At 34.1% G+C, this 15,599-nt stretch overlaps 2 protein-coding genes across 2 annotated transcripts; one reads left to right on the plus strand and one right to left on the minus strand.

Moving 5' to 3' along the window:
- Positions 1 to 3,526: 3,526 nt before the first annotated feature.
- LOC105116477 (DEAD-box ATP-dependent RNA helicase ISE2, chloroplastic-like) lies at positions 3,527 to 9,997 on the plus strand. Its single transcript, XM_011013863.1, has 8 exons — positions 3,527 to 4,109; positions 4,186 to 4,361; positions 4,454 to 4,567; positions 5,016 to 5,124; positions 5,212 to 5,298; positions 6,923 to 7,041; positions 7,231 to 7,408; positions 7,570 to 9,997. The coding sequence occupies exons 1-8, from the start codon at positions 3,609 to 3,611 to the stop codon at positions 9,823 to 9,825; spliced, it is 3,540 nt and encodes a 1,179-aa protein (XP_011012165.1). The 5' UTR covers positions 3,527 to 3,608; the 3' UTR covers positions 9,826 to 9,997.
- A 715-nt stretch (positions 9,998 to 10,712) lies between these two features.
- Positions 10,713 to 13,290, minus strand: LOC105116478 (uncharacterized). Its single transcript, XM_011013864.1, has 4 exons — positions 12,337 to 13,290; positions 11,933 to 12,130; positions 11,763 to 11,854; positions 10,713 to 11,632 (listed from the first exon to the last, which is right to left on the minus strand). Exons 1-4 carry the CDS (start codon positions 13,111 to 13,113, stop codon positions 10,918 to 10,920), a joined length of 1,782 nt encoding a protein of 593 aa, XP_011012166.1. The 5' UTR covers positions 13,114 to 13,290; the 3' UTR covers positions 10,713 to 10,917.
- Between the last annotated feature and the right edge of the window lie 2,309 nt (positions 13,291 to 15,599).

Consider the following 15,599-nt stretch of genomic DNA (forward strand, 5'->3'; position numbering starts at 1 on the left):
CAGGTTGACATGCGAAGGTTGAAAGTATAATCTTGGAAAAAACACACTAGGAACCTAGATCTCGAATTAATTTAATGTTGAAGTATAAAATTAACAAAAAAATAAGCGAACCTGAGTCAACCAATCAAGCCATCAATATAAAGTCATGCATGCTATTAGATTTAATAAATATCTTATTTTATATATTATTTTTCATCTAATAGATTTATATGAAAATAAAGCAAATATGATATTTTGTAATGATTTTTTTTTAAAAAAAAACATAACAAATGTGTGGGGTTGGGATAATAAAAGCAAATCATTGATAACAAGGAGTGAAACAACATTTTTTTTTAATATTAAATTAATTAAAAATAGATCATTGATATTAAAAGGGTGAAATTGCATTTTAAAAAATTAAGATATTGAAAGTGTATTAAAAAAATTTATAGGATGTTGTGACTTAACTTGTCATACTTACAATGTGATCCAAATTACAGAACTAACATGGTTTGTTTTTTACTATATCTAATAAAAAAGAACAAAAAAATGCCCAATAACGTTGGCCTATAGCCAGAGCATTAGGCCTATGAAAGAATAGTCAAGGCTGGTCTGCCTAAGCCTACTTTTTTTTTCATTCAATGCGACGAAATGATTTATCATCCACTTTTTTTTTAATTTCTTTTAAAGTATATAAACCATGCATCACTAACTGAGGCAGATGAAGTGTCGTCTTTCAGCCTAGATGTCAGCCATTATAGTGGTGTTTACAAAATCAAAGCTATAAGTTTTTAACCCGCCAAACCCAGTTCTTTACCTATGTAAGCAACAAAAAAAAAATCTTATAACATGTAGAAACCAAATTAGAAACTCAAAAAACAGCTCAAATCACAAAATCAAACTAAGCAAATTTTCTCTGCCTTGTCTTAGATCTATTTTTTAGGCAAAATCAAGGCTTAAAACAACTATTATAAGACTTTCCTTAATGAATACAATCCATTAACATCAATTTCAACCATTTTAGTTGTCAAGATAGGTATAAATGATGAATTTCTCTTTCTAAGCCAGAATTCGGTAAGCTTCTCTCTCTCCTCTAACAAATAAGGATTGGAGAATAAAGAAAATGAACTTTAATATCAAAATTAAATTTTTAAAAAGTAAAGGAACTGATCACCTATAAATACAAAAAGATAGGAGATTAAAGTAAACTATTTATTTGAAATTCAAAGCCATTTTCATTTCTGTCCCCTTATTTTTAATCCAATCCTTCCCGCAAGAAAAACATATAGTTAAGTGCAAATTTGGGCTAAAAATGCTCCATTATGCAAAAACAAACTTTAAAGATCAAATTTGAATTTTTTATAAAAATTGATTATTTTAATCTATAATGATTTATACAAAAGTGCACAACAAAGATAGCTACAATGAAAACCCTACATGTTTTAACTTTACACTTAACTATATCATTGGACCGTGTTGTATTATGAGTTAGATTAATTTTTTTAATGTAAAACAAATCAAAGCACTACTACTATTTTTAAATAAAAAATTAATCATGAACTAGAAAATATGATGTACAATGGATGCTATATTTTTCAAATATTGATACGGTAACATATTATATGATATTTTTTTTGAAAAAAAAATTGAAACGTCAATATATTGAATCGATATAGGTTAACTTGTCAAATTTATTATTTGGGTTATAAAATCGTGACAGCCTTATAAAAAACATATGAAAATAAATTATGAAAATCAATCCTAATTAATCCAATGTTGAAGGACATGATTGAAAAAAATATTAGATAAAAAAACTAATAAAACTACCTGATTCAACTCAGGTTAATTTATCAAATCTACAACCCGGGTCATAAAATTAAGATAACCCTATAGAAAGTAAATAAAAAAATAAAGCTCAAATTTCAACTAACCTAATATTGAAAAATGAGATAAAAAAAACAATCTGATTAACCTAGGTTATCTTATTATACTCGCAACATGGATTATAAAATTGAAATAAGTTTATTAAAGAAAAAAAATCTTGAAACTCCAATTCCAATGGACATAATGGTGAAAGTTGAAATTGCGGGAAAAAAAACAAGTGAGACGGAGATAACTCCAATGAAAGCAAATTGAAAATAATAATGAAGCCTAATTTTTAAATATCCTAATATGACCAAGATAACTACACTAAAAGCAAAATGAAAAAACAATGAAATAAAATTATCAAATAATCTAATATTAAAATAAGATTGAGTTATTGGAGGATGAGGTTGAAAAAAAAAACTCAATTAAAAAAGTGAATCCAAAAAATAAATCAAGTTAGCTTGTATTAGCCTGTCAAACTCACGATTTAAATCTATAAAAAAATAAAAAAATCATGAAGCATGATAAAAAAAATATTCGATTAAAATGGACCTAAAAAAATGAACAAAGTCAACCCTTGTCATGAAATTTGGATAATCTCATAAAAAGTAGATAAAAAATATTACAAAACCTAATTCTAAACTAATTTAGTATTGAAGGATAAAATTAAAAAAATTAATTAAAAAATAAAAAACTTAAATTAACTCGAGTTAACTAGTGAAGCCCGCAGCTTGAGTTATGAAATTAAGATAAATTTATAAAAATAAAATAAAATTACGAAGCCTCACTTCCAACAAATCTAATATTGAAAGTTAAAATCAATAAAAAAAATTAAAATTTATGAAATTGGTTTATAATCCAATATAAAAAATAAAAAATTTAATTATCAAAATAATATAATATTAAATGATAAAATTAAAAAAATAAATAAAAAATTATTAAGTTTTTAAAGGATGAAAAAAAGAGAGCACAAAATACTATTATAATAATTATTATTATTAGTATTTTGTAAATATAACCACAATTTAGCCATATCATTTCCTCTCCACCATACTTCTTTTTAATTAATATCAAGTATACTTTATTTTTAACAATTGTTTTTAAATCATCATGTTACTATCATTATTATTATCACAGTTTTTGTCTAACCATTATAATAATTGATAATATCATGTGTTTGATAATGTGATGTAAAATATTTTTTAATTAAAAATATATTAAAATTATATTTTTTTAATTTTTAATATTAACATATTAAAATCATAAAAAATACATAAAAAATCATTTTTAAAAAAAAAAATACATTTTAAGATACAAATACAACTAGAAAAGCAAACACTCCCATCATCTCATCATCAACTATCACAATTAACTATAAAATTAGTTGATTGCCCATGCATTGTGTAGTATATTGTAATATTTAAAATTTATAATAAAACAATAGTAGATACAAATAAGTGAAAATATATGAAACAAAAGGAATTTGGACTTAATATTTGTAGCTACTAAAAGAGGAAGTAATAACCTGTATATATATAGGATGAAGTTTGATTTAGAACATATTCTACTTTTAATAGTTTGATTTAGAACATATTTTACTTTTAATTTTAATATGAAACATTAAAAACCAATTAAAAATAATAATAATAATAAAAAATCTTGAAGAGACGTTGCAATTTGGACTACATGGTGGAAATGATAAACCGTGGAGAGAGCGAGCGAGAGAGGAGCAGTGTATCCAAACAAAACTACTCCCGCGCGCCATGAACAGCACTCTCTCTATCCTTTCCTCTCCATACATTTCCAAATTCAACCCCTCCCTGTTCCCTCCTCTTCCTCAAACCCTAGGATTCTACTGCCTTCAAAACCCCAAACCCAAACCCAAACCCAAACCGAGATCATTCAATTCATTTCGACTCCTCTCCTTCTCCAACTCCCCAAACTCTCTCATTCCGGCCGAGTCGCAACTCTCCGATGCTGACAACGACGAAGAAGAAGAGTACGAAGATGACGATGACGAAGACGAAGACGAAGAGGAAGACGAGGCTGCTGATGAATACGACGATATTTCGGAGGCAATCGAAGAAGAAACAGAAACCGAAATATCGGTCGATGCGAGTAGTAGTGAAGTATCAAATTGGCGCAAGGAATCCAAGTGGCAGAGAGTCGAAAAGCTCTGTAACGAAGTCAAAGAGTTTGGAAATGAAATTATTGACGCTAATGAACTTGCTTCCATTTACGATTTCCGCATCGACAAATTTCAGGTTCTTCTTCTTGATTTTATTTTTTTATTTTTTTATGAGATTGGTGAAAATTAGCTATATATATTGTTTTTGGCAGCGGTTGGCGATAGAGGCGTTTTTGAAGGGATCATCGGTAGTGGTATCGGCACCAACAAGCAGTGGAAAGACATTGATAGCTGAAGCTGCAGCAGTTGCTACTGTTGCTAGAGGAAGGAGGATTTTCTACACCACTCCTCTTAAAGCTTTATCCAACCAGAAATTTCGTGATTTTCGGTTTGTGATTTCCACTTCTTCAAATAATAACAACATTGCTTTGTTTTGCTTATTCATTGATAAGTACTATTTCTCTTAAACTACACCTACAGGAAAACGTTTGGGGATGAGAATGTTGGTCTTCTCACAGGAGATTCTGCCATCAATAAAGATGCCCAAGTTTTGATTATGACAACAGAGATTTTGCGAAACATGTTGTATCAAAGGTATGTTTTGTTTTATACTGTAATGGTTAAATATTTTGATCCTACCAACAGATGGTGTATGGAACAATGTTACTTTAATTTAGTACAGCTGGGAGTAACAGATTGATATCGAGGCATTGACATTTGCAGTAAGAAAACAAGATTTTATTTTAAATCGGTCCTGGTCCCGGTCCCGGTCTCAATTTCAACTATACTGTACGTTGGAAGGATGATAATCGCCGTGCTTAGCTTTTATAAATTCATCAGTATCACGATGTTTAAGTTTAAAAGCAGATTAAGTTGTCAGCAATGATTTGTAGACCTGAATTTCTTTTACCTGGAAATTTGGTCTGTGTATAGAAAATCTATTATCCTTTTCCAAATGCAGTTATGACCCATGTACTTCTATTGTTACTTCAATTTATCTTTTGAATTAAGTATATAAATGGTGGTTGGACTTGTCATGCAGCATTGGGATGGTTTCTTCTGGGAGTGGACTTTTCCATGTTGATGTGATTGTTTTGGATGAAGTTCATTTTCTAAGTGATATATCTCGTGGTACTGTATGGGAGGAGATAGTGAGTATAATTTGTATTTCAGTATCTCATTTACAGACCAAAATTTCACCGCATTGCATAGTGTGATGGATATTGTTAAATTTGCAGATTATTTATTGCCCGAAGGAAGTTCAACTGATATGTTTATCAGCAACAGTCAAGAATCCAGATGAGCTGTCTGGATGGATTCGTGAGGTACAATTCTTTATAAATGTCCACTATACTACCTTGTATGGAGCTGTCTTACAGACATGGCAGTTACACAGTAATGCTTGCAGGATAATTATTTGCCAGTAACAAGATGCTCCATATGGCCCATTTATTATTCATTCTTCTACTTTGAACAAACTATTTGTGGAACTGTTGCTAAGGAATTTAATGAAATGCTAAGCTTGTTCCACTTCCTCTTATTGAAGAACCTAACAGAACCAGAATTTACTTATCATCCAGAGTTTGACTTTGGGAGGTTCATTTTTATAGTTTTAATATCTTGTTTTAATTTTACATCTCCTAGAAACATTTATCTTAATTATTTAGTTGCTAATGATCTTTAATGAAAATACATTTAAATTGTTCTTGATATGGAATAGATCAGAACCATTCCCATTCTAGCTAAGGCCTTTGACATGTTCGATTTCTATGGATACCTAGTATAAAAATGGTGGAAAATTGTTGGCCAAAATATACTGATGAATGATCTAGCCAACATTGGCTTATTTATTTTTTTATTTTTGTATCATATTTAAGCATCGACTATCCTTAAAAACAATACTTTATCATCCTTCTTTCATTTTATATTTTCTTATGCTTTGCTTCTCACAGAGTCCAAGGCCACAGAAATAGTGAAATATATTTTGTGATTGTTGGGCGGAAGGATCACACCGACTAACATTCTAAAATAATTTTGTGGGTGTGCTAATAGAGTATAACTTTCTTTTTTGTCTTGGTTAAAGAAGATGTCTTTTGTGGTTAATGGGGACGCATAAGCCTGTAGCTGCAGATTGAGTTCTGAATGGTTTTCGTACATTCCTACCTTTAGGGAACCAGAAGTGACGTCTTCAATGCATTTGTTGGCTTCCTTTAGATTCTTAGGTTTGCAAATTAAGAATTGAAGTGCATGCTCTATGAATGGTGGATGAGATTACTGGCAATTTTTCTTGTTACTTGATCAGTTTGCATCCTTACATTTGTATTGGTTTTGGACAATTAACATTCTGATGGATTGGCTTTATCCAGCAATATAAAAGATGAACACATACATGAATGCACTTGCACATGACATGTGCCCGTCATCCCATGAACTCGCCATTGATTTGATAATTCCAATGAAAACAACTGCTTACATGTCTAGACATTGTTCTTGTTGGCTGTGGGATGTTTCTTCTGCTTTTCATTCCTCTGTTGAAGTAATTGTTTATTGGGCTGGCTGCATCATTACAAAGGCTATGCTTTTTATTTCATGTCTGAACTCTTGTCCTACTATTGAACTAGATTTATCCTTTAATTTTACTTTGAAACCTGTTTATGGAAAAAGTTGAGGTATATTGGAGTGAGATGTGTAAATTAAGAGTGCACAAAACTTCTACCCTACCTCCCTTATCAGATGGATTGAAATAATGATATGCTTCCATTTATATGTGGACAAAACTTCTGGATGCATCTTTTCTCAATGGGATAAAAATTTGTGACATGCTTGAACAATTCTGCACATTAGTCATGCCAGCCATGGCTTCTGTATTGTCTTGTTTGGTGGCCTATGGAAACAATATTTTTCACAGTGAGAAAGGTAAATTGATATTTATTTCAATTTACTTTCTAGGTTCATGGTGAAACTGAACTGGTGACATCATCAAGGCGTCCAGTTCCATTGACTTGGCACTTCTCTACCAGGCATTCTTTGTATCCTCTTCTTGATGAGAAAAGAAAGCACATGAATAGGTTTGTCTGTCTTCTGTCATCTTATTCATCTTGTCACCCCCCAAAAAAATTCTTTCTTCGTCTGAACTCCAAATTCAATTTATGTTGCAGTTGTATTGATGATGGTTGCATGATGTTCTTGCAGATATATAAAGAATTCTTTGTGATGGAATGATACTAATTTCTGGTTTTGACTTTTAATATGAACAGGAAGCTGTCGCTCAATTATCTACAACTTTCTGCTTCAAGAGTTAAATCTTACAAGGATGATGGGTCGAGAAGAAGGAATTCAAGAAAACGTGGAAGCAACATGGGCTTTGATAGTATTGGTAACATGTCTGAAGAACCTCTTTCGAAGAATGATATAAGCAGGATACGCCGTTCACAGGCAATTAATTTATCCATTGTTTCTCTGATAATGTGACACTTTTCTTTTTCTTTCCTTCTTTCCTTTTCTTCTGAGTATGCTAGTTTGTTGTAGCTGACTTATAACCTGTCCTCTAGAATGGAAAAGGAGTTTAGTCATCTAAAATAAATCATGATTTTCAGGTGCCTCAAGTTGTTGATACACTAGCACAGCTTAAGGCAAGGGATATGCTGCCTGCAATTTGGTTTATTTTTAACCGAAGAGGATGTGATGCGGCTGTGCAGTACCTTGAAGGTTGCAGGCTCTTAGATGAGTGTGAGGCAAGTGAGGTTGAACTGGCTTTGAAGAGGTTCAGTGTTCAGAATCCCGATGCTGTCAGGGAGACTGCTGTCAAAGGACTTCTAAGAGGGGTTGCTGCGCATCATGCAGGATGTCTCCCTCTATGGAAATCTTTTATTGAGGAACTGTTCCAGAGAGGACTTATTAAAGTTGTCTTTGCCACAGAAACACTAGCTGCTGGAATCAACATGCCTGCTAGGACAGCTGTTATATCATCTCTCAGCAGGAGGAGTAGTAGTGGACGTATCCCATTAAGCCCAAATGAGCTTTTTCAAATGGCTGGGCGAGCTGGTCGTAGAGGCATTGATGAAAGGGGCCATGTTGTGCTGGTTCAGGCTTCCAATGAAGGTGCGGAAGAGTGCTGCAAGCTTCTATTTGCTGGACTAGAACCTCTTGTATCACAGTTTACTGCTTCCTATGGGATGGTGCTGAATCTTCTTGCTGGTGCAAAAATTACTCGTAGATCAAATGAATCAAATGAAATGAAGGTTCTCCAGGCAGGGAGAACTTTGAAAGAAGCCAGGAAACTAGTTGAGAAAAGTTTTGGAACATATATTGGCAGCAATGTGATGCTTGCTTCAAAAGAGGAGCTAGCTAAAATACAGAAAGAGATTGAAATGCTGACCTCAGAAACCAGTGATGATGCTATAGATAGAAAGAGCAGGAAAATCCTATCTGATGGGGCATACAAGGAGATTGCAATTTTACAAGAACAATTGAGGGAAGAGAAACGCCTGCGGACTGAATTACGTAGAAAGATGGAAACAAAGAGATTAAATGCCCTGAAAATTTTATTGAAAGAGTTAGGAAATGATCGTTTACCCTTTTTGTGCTTGAAATACAAAGATTCTGAAGGAGTGGAACATTCAGTGCCTGCTGTTTATTTGGGGAATGCTGATTCATTTGATGGTTCAAAATTTAAAAACATGGTTTCTGACATTGATTCATTAGCACAGACTGTTGCATCCATTGAGTTAAATGTAAGTGAAGTTGAAACTCATAAAGATGTTGAGCCATCTTATCATGTAGCTCTTGGTTCAGATAACTCCTGGTATCTGTTTACAGAAAAATGGATCAAAACTGTTTATAAGACAGGCCTTCCTAATGTTGCCTTGTCTCTAGGGGATGATTTGCCACATGAAGTTATGTGGATGCTTCTTGATAGGGAGGAGAAGCAGTGGGAAAAGCTTGCTGAATCTGAACTTGGTGGTTTATGGTACATGGAAGGATCTTTCGAGACATGGTCGTGGAGCTTAAATGTGCCTGTTTTAAATAGTCTCTCTGAGATTGATGAGGTGTTACACATGTCACAAGCTTACCATGATGCAGTAGAAAGTTACAAGGATCAAAGAAACAAAGTTGCACGTTTGAAAAAGACGATAGCACGTACTGAAGGCTTTAAAGAATATAAGAGGATCCTAGACTGGAAGAATTTTACGGAGGATAAGATTAAACGCCTCAAGATGAGATCAAACCGTTTGAGGGAACGGCTGCAGGAAATTGAACCATCTGGCTGGAAAGAATTCTTAAAGATCAGCAATGTTGTACATGAAAGCAGGGCCTTGGATATCAACACACAAGTAATATTTCCTCTTGGTGAAACCGCAGCTGCGATTCGAGGAGAAAATGAACTGTGGCTTGCAATGGTTCTTAGAAGTAGAATCCTTTTGGATTTGAAACCTGGACAACTTGCAGCTGTCTGTGCTAGTGTAGTTTCTGAAGGGATCAAAGTTCGTGCCTGGGAAAATAACAACTACATCTACGAGCCTTCTTCCGCAGTAATCAATGTTATTAACATCTTAAATGAGCAGAGAAGTAACCTTTCGAAGCTTCAAGAAAAACATGGGGTAGAGATAACCTGTTGTTTGGATAGCCAATTTTCAGGTATGGTTGAAGCCTGGGCCGCAGGGCTCACTTGGAAGGAGATGATGATGGATTGTGCAATGGATGATGGGGATTTAGCTCGCCTCCTACGACGAACAATTGATATATTGGCTCAGATTCCTAAATTACCTGATATTGACCCGGTTTTGCAAAGCAATGCAAAGACAGCATCCAGCATCATGGACCGGCCACCAATAAGTGAACTGACTGGATAGGGCTTCTCCTGGGAGAAATACATAAATTCCACATGCTTGCTCCTTTAAGGTGAACGCTTACCAAGATATCTCTTATTTAATCTTCAATACAATTCTACTCAAGAATGATCTACCCTAGCCCTTAGCCAATACAAATTAATGAAAATCTTAACCGCGTTATTTTGACGGATTCTGGATTCATGGCAGCAAATTAGTGACAGACGGTGGTGCTTATGAAAATTTCCAGAGTTGAGCGTTAAGCAAGCCATGGGAATAGATAAGTCATTTTATTTGCATTGGCTAGGTTAAGATCGATTCTCAATGGAGAAAATCTTTAATCCTGGTCTACTGTTTTCAGGGGTGATTCCATTAATCAGTAAATGGGTGGTCTTGTTTTCTTTTTTTTTTTTTTTTTTGTGTTTTTTTTTTTTTTTTTTTTTTTTTTTGTGTTTTTTTGATGAAGATCTAATCGATAATATTAAATCGAAGCCAGCCCACTGCCATTAAGGATTTGGCTGTCTGAGTCTGGAAAAACAAAGTTCATATTACAACCACGCTACTACTAGATCACTCTCCCTCAAAACATTAGTGAAACTCAACTGATTTCAGAGCCGAGACAAGCCAAGCAATGGAATTGAAAGTGCTTGTGTTGGCTCCTATCGCGTAACCAAAAGAGAACCTGTTTTAATTACCATACATGCACAGATAGAGGAAGTAAGAACTCTATTTCATGTTCCATGAAGATGCAGCTGCTGCGTTTCATGGCATGCGAGTTATGTGGCTGATGGGATCGGGGTTAGATAATTTCTCCATCCTCAACCCCTCAAAATCAAAGCTCTTTTTCTGCATCTGAATGCCGACGCAACGACCTTAATTTTTTTATCTGCTTTTAGCTGGATACATGCGTGGAAGTTTAATCAATGCAATATCATTTCCAAACAAAATGTCCCAAAAATCTGAACACGCGCGGACAGAGTCTATATATTGTACACACATACAAAACGAAAACGAGTTGGAATGCTATTTCCGATAGGGAAGCGGGGAGCAAAAGCCAACTGGAAAGGTTCTTGAATTCTTTATGATCAATACGATCTAGATTCGACAGTAAGCCATCTAAGGATTCTTCACCTTGATCCTCAACTTCCGAGCAATTTGTGCTGCTTTTGGATGAACTGGCCGCTTATTGCAGTCAGACTGCTCTACCTCCACCCAGTTTATAACCTTCAATATTAGAGATTGAGGAACTTTCTTAGCATCCCCATCTGCTGCTGTTCCTTTAGATTTCTTCATTCCAGTTTCCAAAGCTTTCTCCAGGAAGTCCATGAACCAATTTCCAGCTTCATTTTCAATCTGCTTGCCCAACCTAATTGTATTGCTTAAGCTGCAAGAGGAGGTTGGTCTCTTGTTTTCATCATTCTCAATCATAGCTTTAGGTGGCAGTTTTCCCTGTGGAGTTGATGGCCCTTTCCTTTCTGGAAAGGCCTTTTGATTAGCATTTGATCTTTGGAGTTTCTCGAAATTCATCGTCTGATCACTTCTTTCATTGAAGCTAGCTATTGATTTGTACACGGCTGTTCTTTTCGACGAGTTTAATACAGGATTCCCACATTGGTCCATAGAATTGTGTACAATTTCATGTAAGATCGAGGAATTTTCTCCACGCTGTTCAATATTTGTGCTCTGACCAACTTCAGCAGCTGAAGTTGCTGCTTGAATGGACACTATATCAGTAACTGCTCTCACAATCTGGTGATGGAACTCCAGAAACTGGTCAAAACAGCCTGCCGGAGCATCTGGTCTCGCTGTTCTGCTCAAATTCAAGATCATCCTACACAAGTAGTCATTGTTTTGATGTTAGCAAAACTTAGTTTCATCTTCCAAATCATGATAACATGATTAAAACCGAAAAGAAGCCAAAAAAACGCACAAATAAAAGGATAGGATAAGGGGTTTAGTACTTGAGAGGCCGAACTAAAGTTTCAGTGGCTGAGGCATCTCTTAGCGCCTGGAGGGCTATCTTCTGAGCCGTTTCTCGTTGCTGCACAGCTTCCTGTTAGCCACAAAAGGTTTAGCAAACAATAGAAAGCAAAGAGAATCAAGATTTCATCTAGAGGAATCCAGAGTTCACCTTGCCTAATAGGTTCAACTTTCCTGGTAAATTCATGGCCAGCTCGGTACTGGTATCAGAGGCTGCATTACCATGCTGACACTGTATTTCTGAGATGGCCTTTAAATTGCAAGAGTTTTGAGCTTCTCCGCCCATTCCGAGAGAAGCTACCGCCCCTGCATTTCTTAAACTCGGTGGGGGAGTTGAGCTTTTATTTTCCTACAGAAAACAAAAACAGCAGCATTCAATTATATTTTTATTTTTATTTTTATACAGAAGATTTATAGGGCAATGAAAAGCTTTGGCTCTTTCCAAAAGCTAATCGCTATATTTATTATCAAGCAACCATTTGAAGCTCATCAGTAACTTGATGAACCGAAAAATAATAATTCAATACTTAATAAATGAGAGGAAAATGCACCTACAGATGATTTGCAGGGGCTAATTGGAATTCTAGCTTCTCGTTCACAGACACTCTTGCTTCTTGGAAACTTGAAATTAGCAGAAGGTACAGCACAACTTTTCCTAAGCAATGCAGGGCTCTCTCCCTTGTTGTCCACCATCTTAGCCAGCAATCCACCACCAGCAAAAGAACACCTGACCACCCCATTAGCGCCTCCATCTTTGGCAATTCTCCCCCTCACCACCGGGGAGACTGATTTCACACAGCTTACAGCCAACCGCTGTTTCACCGGTGTGCACTGATTAAAATCCAAAGGAACTGGCTTTAAAGCCATTGGAGATGAAACCCCATCTGCCCCATTTTGCCCTGTTCCCCAAGAACCTCTCCTTTGACCATTGGGTGGTTTTTGTTCACTTCTCTCTCCCTTTCCTCTAAGACCCATAAGGGGTTCAGGGGTTCCTAATAATGGGTGTCTCCCTGGAAGTGGTTTTGCCCCTTTGACAACAGGAACAGGAGATCCTGGCTCCAGTCTGTCAACGTAAATGAACTGACCTAGCTGCATTTTGTCGCTGAAAACATAATCATCTTGATCGGAGGGAAGACTGACATAGATGGAGTGCGAAGAATCTGATACTTTAATGAAGAATCCTTGTTTAGGCCACAGATTTTTCTCGTCAAGATCAGCTGGTACTATGTCAGTTACCTGCAAAAGTGAACTCCGGTGCTCGCTGGTGGGTTTAGTCCCTGTATCCATCCCATTTAGTAGCTTCAACAGAATTCCAGGTGCCAAAGTTGCCATAAAGAATGGAAATTGGATAAAACTCTACTTGTGTTCAACTTCGGGGTTGGAATTTTAGATTTTGAGGGAGCGGCTGTTGGGTAATTGAGTGGTGCTAACGGTAACTAGGTGGTGATGGTGGTAAAGATTACTCTTTTAAAAATATTCAGATTTTTATTAACGTTGCTGCAACGGTCCTATGTTGGTCTCTTTTTTGAATGATCCATCTGCTTCTCCTATTTTGCTTTTGATTTTACTAATCGAAAATAAAAAAATAAATTGTAGATTTCATTCAAAACCACGCGGCTGGTCACGTAGTTGCTCCCTCCTTAGTTATTGCTGTCTTTATTCGATTTTTTTTTTCATTACCTAACCCCACGCTCAATTAATTCAGATCTAATATAATTCATGTTTGAAACAAAATAAAATAAAAACTTGATTAATTCGGTAAAATAACTTTGCTTGACCTGCTGATTTGGCCAAAACTCGGACTTCAATTAATTTATTTTAATTTTAATTTTATTAATTAAAATAATATTATTTTAATTTTTTTAATAAATTTGATCTTTTAAAGCCGTGAATATATGTTATCTCAATCAACAATCAATTTAAATTTTACAACTATGTTCTAAAGTTATTAGTTTTTTTATTTAAATTTATTTTACTCCATCGAGTAATTCAAGTAAATCTAATGTTTTATTCACCATGTTATTAATTGTTTTTACTTGAAATACTACAAATATTACAATCAACAAGTTAGAATTAGTACCGAACGTCCTCTAATTTTAAAAATCTAAAAATAAGATATTATTTGGATAATATAATTTTTTTATATTATTATCTAAATTTCTTTAAAAACAGATTGGATTAGTTTTGATAAGTATTAGTATTCTCTTCTTTTCTTTTTTCAATAATATTCACCTTTGTAAATGAACTTTGAATGAAATAATATATTTTTTAACACAAGTGACATTTTTTTATATTGTTATCTAAATTTCTTTAAAAACAGATTGGATTAGTTTTGATAAGTATTAGTATTATCTTCTTTTCTTTTTTCAATAATATTCACCTTTGTAAATGAACTTTGAATGAAATAATCCATTTTTTAACACAAGTGACATAGGAGCCACTATTTTTAATATCTTTTATTTATAAAAATAATAACAAAGAAAACATATATTTAAAAATTAAGAATTGCTCTAAAAACCATGAGTTTTTCATTGTACAAAGCTCCGTCGTTTATCCTTTTGCACATTACTATGGATATGCTATGCAAAATTTTATGTTTTTTTTAATTTGATCCTCAATTTTTTTTTTAATGATTTAGTTCTAATTAAAAATCAATTGATTTTGATTTTGTTATGAAAAGATGGGATTTAAAGAAAAGTGATAAAAATGAAAAAGGCTTTAACCATGGGTGGTATGCTATAAGTTTTATAAAAGATGTACTTAGGTTCTTGAACTTTAAAAATCACATAAATTATACAATTTTGGTATCTCAATATTTTTCCAATTCAATTTTGCTACAAAAATTTATTTTTGTTATATTTTATCTCTGGTTGAGAGAGGAAAAAGAGAGAGGTCACCAAATTTTGATTGTAATAGCCTAGCCTAACTTGCAATATATTGTTCACTTTGGGCTTTATCGTCCTCTCGGTTTTGTTCCTGGTGACGCAAGCCCACATTTGAGCTTGACCTCCCAAAATACGCATGACAAGTTAGCAATCAGCACTTTTAATAAAGCCATCTATCAATCCCTCACCCACCAATATGGGATATAACAATCCACCCCCCTTAAAGAGCTCAATAACTCCGTCAGCACAATCAGACAGCCAGTGAAGTCGACTCTGATACCAAATATAACAGTCCAGCTTAACTTGTGATATATTATCCGTTTTGAGCCTTACCACCCTCACTGTTTTGTTTTTGGTGACGCGAGTCCACATTTGAGCCTGACATCTCAAAAGGTGTATGACAAGTTAGCAACCAACACTTTTAATAAGACCAGCTTCTAGTCCCTCACCAGACGATGTGGAATATGACATTGATGATAAAGAGAGAAAAGTGTCGTTGATATCGATTTAGGCCATCATAACAAATAATATTTGTGTCAAATAGTTCTATTTGATGATGGGAGATTATATTATATGTTTTTTTACCTTTAAAGTTTGTTAAAAAAAAGATCAAGCTTGGGTTGATTTTTTTATTTAGGTTGATTTTGGTTTTTGAAACAGTTTTTTGAGGTCACGGATAGGTTTATTATGGTTACTATGATATTTTATAGGTGTTTAGGGTTAAAAATAAATTGAGAAATGAAATTTAGGATAAAAAAACATAAACTTAATTTTTCAGTCACTATAATGGCTAGAATCCGGGCAAACTAAATAACGCATTGTCTAATTTTTTTTCAAAAAAATTTGAAGCGAATTCCCTAATTGCAAACTTTTTTTATGTGTAGCCTTACTTGATATTGTTTTTTCACTTTTATTTTATTCAATTAATTTAAT

The sequence above is a fragment of the Populus euphratica genome, unplaced genomic scaffold (assembly GCF_000495115.2).
Source record: "Populus euphratica unplaced genomic scaffold, PopEup_1.0 scaffold959.1, whole genome shotgun sequence".
Lineage (NCBI taxonomy): Eukaryota > Viridiplantae > Streptophyta > Magnoliopsida > Malpighiales > Salicaceae > Populus > Populus euphratica.